Source organism: Thunnus thynnus, chromosome 19 (genome assembly GCF_963924715.1).
Source record: "Thunnus thynnus chromosome 19, fThuThy2.1, whole genome shotgun sequence".
In the NCBI taxonomy this organism is placed as follows: Eukaryota; Metazoa; Chordata; class Actinopteri; order Scombriformes; family Scombridae; genus Thunnus; species Thunnus thynnus.
The window spans coordinates 310,001-317,500 of record NC_089535.1 but is presented as its reverse complement, the minus strand read 5'-3'; the positions used below and the strand labels follow the sequence as shown (position 1 = coordinate 317,500).

General features: G+C 47.3%; 2 protein-coding genes across 2 annotated transcripts in view; both read right to left on the bottom strand.

The window, feature by feature from the left end:
• The window catches only part of slc25a46 (solute carrier family 25 member 46), a 15,620-nt gene extending 15,452 nt beyond the window's left edge, over positions 1 to 168 (bottom strand). The window contains exon 1 of the mRNA XM_067573601.1: positions 1 to 168. This exon is cut by the window's left edge and continues 292 nt beyond it. The gene's annotated coding sequence lies outside the window, so the exon portion shown is untranslated.
• A 577-nt stretch (positions 169 to 745) lies between these two features.
• Positions 746 to 7,500, bottom strand: part of slc31a1 (solute carrier family 31 member 1) — an 11,930-nt gene continuing 5,175 nt past the window's right edge. The window contains exons 2-5 of the mRNA XM_067573602.1: positions 6,674 to 6,825; positions 6,488 to 6,560; positions 6,203 to 6,371; positions 746 to 2,707 (exon numbers count right to left, since the gene is read on the bottom strand). Of these exons, the coding sequence (XP_067429703.1) occupies positions 2,506 to 2,707; positions 6,203 to 6,371; positions 6,488 to 6,560; positions 6,674 to 6,823 (594 nt within the window). The 5' untranslated portion in view covers positions 6,824 to 6,825 and the 3' untranslated portion in view covers positions 746 to 2,505. The remainder of the gene's footprint in view (positions 2,708 to 6,202; positions 6,372 to 6,487; positions 6,561 to 6,673; positions 6,826 to 7,500) is intronic.

Here is a 7,500-nt window from a genome sequence, read left to right as displayed (position 1 = left end):
AGACGGAGGACCGAGGCTGAGATCCGGTTAACGGATATCAGAGGAGGCGTTACACTGTGCACATCCAGGTCCCGGTGAACAGCAGGAGGATCGGTTAAAGGAGGAATCTTCGTCCTGATGGTTTGACCCGCTGCAGCAAAACATCCAGCAGACACCTGACACCTGCAACCCGGAACTACTTCCGCTCTTCACATCCGGCAGACTGCAGGTGTTCCGGCCCGTTACTGCCCCCCACAGGTCGGTGTGAGACACGTTTCATCTGATCACTCAGTTATCAACACAGAGGATCAATAATAACAATTATTTTATTTATAGATCACATTTCAAGCATCACAGATCACCTTCACCAACTCCAGCTGGTGCACAACTGCTGGAGTCTAACTGGGACTACTGGTCAATCTAAAAGCATTAAATGGCTTTGCTGTAAATTACATGAAGGACTTACTGACCCCTCAGATGGATGGACGAGGCTCTGCGTCTTTAACAATGTGTTGTATTTTAAAAGCTTGTTATATTATCCATTGTGTCAAATCTTCATCTGAAAAGTAACTAAAGCTGTCAAATAAATGTAGTGGAGTAGAAAGTACAATATTTCCCTCTGAAATGTAGAAAGTAGCATCACATGGAAATACTCCAGTAAAGTTCAAGTACCTCAGTGCAGTACTTGAGTAAATGTATTTCAGTGTTATTGAAGCTTTATGAAAACTATCTGGAGTTTATTTGTTCCATAAAGACGAGCTGACGATGAGTTTCTTCATAAACTGTTTTATTTTTTTGTTTATTTTTTTTTGAATGATTCCAGCATTTATCACAACAATTAAAACATCTGACACTTTAATATTCTGGTAAAACAGTTTCCTTCACACAGTTTTCATCATGTTTTAATCATAAAGCCGCACTTCATTTTTCACCAACATCAACACGACGATTCACACTGAGAGGAAACACTGAAACCTGTTTAAACTGGTCTGATGGACAGAAGTATGTGGACACCTTTAGACAGGCCTCTGTAGTTGTGCTTTCTCTTAATGTCATTTATCCAAAACGTACAACATCTGCAGATCAAACTTAAGCCACAATTTCTGCAAATTTTGTAAATAAAATTTTGCTCAGAGAAATCCAGTAACCACAATCTGTCCCTGCAACCTGATTGGTCCAGTAAGTAAACTCCGCCCACCTCTCAGTGCGACTTGATGTAAAAAATAAAAGATAAAAATAAATCACAATAAATCACAAAGACAAATATGGAAGGCCATTTCAGCCAGAAGAAAGGATAACTGAAGTTAGGAATTAGTCCTTCTGATCATTCCTGATAATTGATCCTGTTGCCGGTGGAAACGAGCTTCCATAAACACATTTATTCTCAGACTCGACAACAAGTAGAGAGACAAAAGTTTTCAAGTTGATATAAAGTGAAATCAGTAGAGCCTCGATGTTAACGACACATTTTTTGTTTTGTCGACATTGAACAGCAGCACCGAAAAATCAAACACTGGCCTCCAGTCAGCAGCGGTCGGGACGTTTCCACGTTCAGCCACGTTAAGGCAGCAGGTGTCGCAGTTAAGGACGACGGTGGCCAAACAAAAACTGATTATAAAATGTCATTTCTGAAATTTATCTCTAAATATGTTGACTGATGAACTCAAGAGGCGGCTGATTCATGATGTTTTTAGTTTTAAAATAAAACCGGGCAAATAATCAAAGAACAAAACAACGTAAACTTTAACTAAAATTAAAAAATCTAAATAAGCATTTTGTGAAACATCTGAACTCTGATTGGCTCTTCTGAACAGCTCAGCAATTAAAGATACATTTATAAATTTATACTTTTATGAAATTCAGGCTAACAGCTGGTTTCATGCTGAGTTTATTTTGTTTCAAAAGAAAAATGTAGAAAAGAAAAATAATCAGGTGATATATTTTATACATCATATAAACAAAGAATCTAAAAGAAACGTTAATAAAACATCTATTCCCTAATAAATTATACTGTTTAAATGCTGTTCTGTGATTGGTTGCTCCTCTGAACCGCTAACAATGCTAACTAAAATAACAAGTGTATGTAAGCTATGTTTGCTAACGTTTTGGCTAGTAGCAGCTAGAGCTAACCTTCCAGTTGACATGGCACTAACGAGGAAATAAAGACAGAACAAGCTGATTTGGCCAATCAAAGACATCCGAGGTGATCTGAGCTGTGATTGGTTGGTTCGCCCACCTGCAGATGTTCCCCCAAAAAAAGAAATTGATGAAGAAAAAGATGTCTGTGGCAGAAAAGACACACAATAAGTGCGATGAGTCGTTTTCCGGCTAACTACAGTCGTTAGTGTGCATGTTAACGTATAACGAGGTTTTAGCGTGGTTACCGTGGTCACCGAGTAACAGCTGTTTGTAGTTTAGTGTCTCGCGCTCCATTAGCACATTGGCTAGCGTTCATCGATTGTGATCAGCAATAATCGAACCTCATGACAGGAAGCTAACTAGCACGCGAGCTAACGGGCTAACAAGCTAATGGCAGTGCTCGGTGATATCAACAACCACGGCCTTCCTCCAGCTGAACAAGAAGTAGCCCATGCCGGCGCCAGCTGCCACAGCGATGCAGAGGTAGCCGTTGTAGGTCATGAAGACGAGCATCAGGAAGTAGCTGACGACCACCTGAAAAATGTGTAGCAGCGTCTGCATGAAGTGGGCGGGGCTTAGCATCCGCTGCCTGAGAGGACAAGAGGAGAGAGTTAGTGTCACTGTTAGCATCATCTTTATTCTGATTAGTAGCACTGTTAGCATTAGTATTAAAGATAATGATATATTACTGTTAGCATCACTGTCAACATTAGCGGTACCATTCATCATAAACCATTTTACAATTGTCAGATTTGTAGCTCTGTTAGCATTTTAGATCATTTTACTCTATATATGCTGTTACTGTTAGCTAGCACTGTTAGCATTAGTAGTACTTAGTAGTAGTAGTAAAAAATTACATTTATTGTCTTCAGTTAGATTAATATTAGTACTTTGGGCAAAATGAACGTAGCAATGTATTGTTAGCAATAGCATTGATACATGTTTACACAAGCTGTTAAGTTTATTAGCTTTAATGTTAATGACATTTCACCACCATTAGCTTTAGCATTTAATTTTTCACATTAGCAGTGTGGTCATTAGCATGTTACCATACATCAAATCCAGGAAAGTTAAATACAGTTAGCTTTGTTGGCACCATTCACAGCATTTCTCTCTTCTTAATTTGTGTTATGATTGTTAGCATTAGTGTTAGCATAATTAGCTGTCCTGGACCTTCTCACAGTGATCACAGGGCAGTTTAATGAAGTAAAGTTCCACCTTGAGGGTGCTACACCAGAGACAGGAAACAGCAGGAGCTGCTCAGGTCTGAGTGACATCACCAGTTTCAACACTTTAACACCTGAATTCCATTTTCCTATTTTTGTTATTGATTTTTAAATAGAAAATGAAACCTTCTCAGTTTGATCACATGACGTTCAGCATCTCAGATGCTGTTAAAAACTAACAATGAACATTTATCACTTATGTGCAATAATAATGTACATTTGTATTTTTTAATTTCATCTGACTGCTTGCTGCTCAGTACCCTCCCACTGCCTGCTGCTCAGTACCCTCCCACTGCCTGCTGCTCTGTACCCTCCCACTGTCTGCTGCTCTGTACCCTCCCACTGTCTGCTGCTCTGTACCCTCCCACTGTCTGCTGCTCAGTACCCTCCCACTGCCTGCTGCTCTGTACCCTCCCACTGCCTGCTGCTCTGTACCCTCCCACTGCCTGCTGCTCAGTACCCTCCCACTGCCTGCTGCTCTGTACCCTCCCACTGTCTGCTGCTCTGTACCCTCCCACTGTCTGCTGCTCAGTACCCTCCCACTGCCTGCTGCTCTGTACCCTCCCACTGCCTGCTGCTCTGTACCCTCCCACTGTCTGCTGCTCAGTACCCTCCCACTGCCTGCTGCTCTGTACCCGCCCACTGTCTGCTGCTCTGTACCCTCCTACTGTCTGCTGCTCTGTACCCTCCCACTGTCTGCTGCTCTGTACCCGCTCACTGTCTGCTGCTCTGTACCCGCCCACTGTCTGCTGCTCTGTACCCGCCCACTGCTTGCTGCTCTGTACCCTCCCACTGCCTGCTGCTCTGTACCCTCCCACTGCCTGCTGCTCTGTACCCTCCCACTGCCTGCTGCTCTGTACCCTCCCACTGCCTGCTGCTCTGTACCCTCCCACTGTCTGCTGCTCTGTACCCTCCCACTGTCTGCTGCTCTGTACCCGCCCACTGCCTGCTGCTCTGTACCCTCCCACTGTCTGCTGCTCTGTACCCTCCCACTGCCTGCTGCTCAGTACCCTCCCACTGCCTGCTGCTCAGTACCCTCCTACTGTCTGCTGCTCTGTACCCTCCCACTGCCTGCTGCTCTGTACCCGCCCACTGACTGCTGCTCTGTACCCTCCCACTGTCTGCTGCTCTGTACCCTCCCACTGCCTGCTGCTCAGTACCCTCCCACTGTCTGCTGCTCTGTACCCTCCCACTGCCTGCTGCTCTGTACCCTCCCACTGCCTGCTGCTCTGTACCCTCCCACTGCCTGCTGCTCTGTACCCGCCCACTGCCTGCTGCTCAGTACCCGCCCACTGCCTGCTGCTCTGTACCCGCCCACTGCCTGCTGCTCTGTACCCTCCCACTGTCTGCTGCTCTGTACCCTCCCACTGCCTGCTGCTCAGTACCCTCCCACTGCCTGCTGCTCAGTACCCTCCTACTGTCTGCTGCTCTGTACCCTCCCACTGCCTGCTGCTCTGTACCCGCCCACTGATTGCTGCTCTGTACCCTCCCACTGCCTGCTGCTCTGTACCCTCCCACTGCCTGCTGCTCTGTACCCGCCCACTGATTGCTGCTCTGTACCCTCCCACTGCCTGCTGCTCTGTACCCTCCCACTGTCTGCTGCTCTGTACCCTCCCACTGTCTGCTGCTCTGTACCCTCCCACTGCCTGCTGCTCAGTACCCTCCCACTGTCTGCTGCTCTGTACCCTCCCACTGCCTGCTGCTCTGTACCCTCCCACTGTCTGCTGCTCTGTACCCGCCCACTGATTGCTGCTCTGTACCCTCCCACTGTCTGCTGCTCTGTACCCTCCCACTGCCTGCTGCTCTGTACCCTCCCACTGTCTGCTGCTCTGTACCCGCCCACTGATTGCTGCTCTGTACCCTCCCACTGTCTGCTGCTCTGTACCCTCCCACTGATTGCTGCTCTGTACCCTCCCACTGTCTGCTGCTCTGTACCCTCCCACTGTCTGCTGCTCTGTACCCTCCCACTGATTGCTGCTCTGTACCCTCCCACTGTCTGCTGCTCTGTACCCTCCCACTGTCTGCTGCTCTGTACCCTCCCACTGTCTGCTGCTCTGTACTCGCCCACTGTCTGCTGCTCTGTACCCTCCTACTGTCTGCTGCTCTGTACCCTCCCACTGATTGCTGCTCTGTACCCTCCCACTGTCTGCTGCTCTGTACCCTCCTACTGTCTGCTGCTCTGTACCCTCCCACTGATTGCTGCTCTGTACCCTCCTACTGTCTGCTGCTCTGTACCCTCCCACTGATTGCTGCTCTGTACCCTCCCACTGTCTTCTGCTCTGTACCCTCCCACTGCCTGCTGCTCAGTACCCTCCTACTGCCTGCTGCTCTGTACCCTCCCACTGCCTGCTGCTCAGTACCCGCCCACTGCCTGCTGCTCTGTACCCTCCCACTGTCTGCTGCTCTGTACCCTCCCACTGTCTGCTGCTCTGTACCCTCCTACTGTCTGCTGCTCTGTTGATGTTGACGAAGACTCAGAGTTCAGATGCTCCGATCAGAACCTGATCATGTTCAATATAAATCAATCAGTCATCAATATCAGTCTGAACGGTCTGATCAGAGCATCTCAAACAAAGCAGCTAAAGATCATCAGATGAAGAAAGACCAAGAACCAGAAGCAGAACCTGAACCACAACCAGAACCTGAACCAGAACCCTAAGTTACCTGATAGAGAGTCCTGAGAGGCGGGACTTAACTCCAACAGGAGGCTCCGCCCCCTCCAAACCCTGACTGTCAGTCATTAAACTGATGGTGAACACATGACATGTATGATCACATGACTGATGATCACATGACTGATGATCACATGATAAAGTTCTAAACTGCACAGCTGCTTCAGTGTAACGCTGGCCACCTACCCGACCGTCTTGTGCGTCTCCATCAGTACCGTCCCATCAGCCCCAGGCAGCGGCATCGAGTTGTAGCGCACGTTGACCTGACTGCGCCGCAGCAGCGCCTCGCGGCCGATCTTCAGCCCCTCGTACAGGATGGCCAATAGGAAGACACCAATACACGCTCCCACCATCTCTGATTGGACGAGAGGAGGAAGAGGGGTTAATAAATGTTAAATAAAATACTTCATATACAAGTTTATATCATTTGTAAAAATCATTAAAAATATATATGAACATAAAATAACTGACCTCCAGGAGAGTTGATGAGCAGTCCGGTGAACAGCAGCTCCACGTTGTTGTAGCCGAAGTAAAAGGTCATCGCCTAGGCAACAACAGCATGAGCATGTTAGCACCTTTCTGTATTTGGCTAGTCCATATTAGCATGCTAACGCTACATGCTACTGTCATGACGCAGCGATAAGCTCCACCCCTTACCATCCCTCCGTGTCCACCACACTTCCCATCAAGCCCTCCTCCGCCTCCGTGGTCATGGCCGCCGTCGGTGGGCGGAGCCATGGTGTGTTGATGGTGGTGGGTGTGGTCCATCTCCATGGCGGTGTGGTTCATATGGTTCATGTGGTCCATGGCTGCCAGGCAACAGCCAATCAGAGAGAGGGAGAAGAGAGGAGCCAATCAGAGAGCAGTTTGAGGTGAACAGAGCTGCAACCAACGATTATATTCATTAATTAATCTGTCGATCACTTTCTCGACTAATTGATTAGTTATTTGGTTCATAAAATGGATCAACGTTGTCCAACATGACGTCCTCTAATGTCTTGTTTTGTCCGCAACTCAAAGATCTTCAGTTTACTGTCAGAGAGACGAAAGAAGCTGCAGAAACACTCAGCGGACCGTCAGTCACTTTAATTAACGATAATTATCTACAGCTGATCTCATCAGACACTCAGATACATGTTATCAATACGTTTCTACTGATCAGGATCACTGAGGACAGATCAAAGCTTTGATTATTATTATAGATTATAGATTATAATCCTGAGAGCAGCGTCCTACCTGTCCGACTCTTCCACTCAGAGTGAAGCCGACTCCACCACAGACACTAACTGGACACGATGACATCACAGCCGTAACCATGGTAACGGCCTGACATCCATCACTGACCAAACGACCCTGCTTTAATCTGATTGGCTCCAGGGCCCCGGGGCTACCAGAGGCAAGGCGAGCCAATCAGAGCGCTGCAGAGTGCCGTCTGCCATCAGCCAATTAGATCACGGCATTATTAATGCTATCAGGAAGGACAG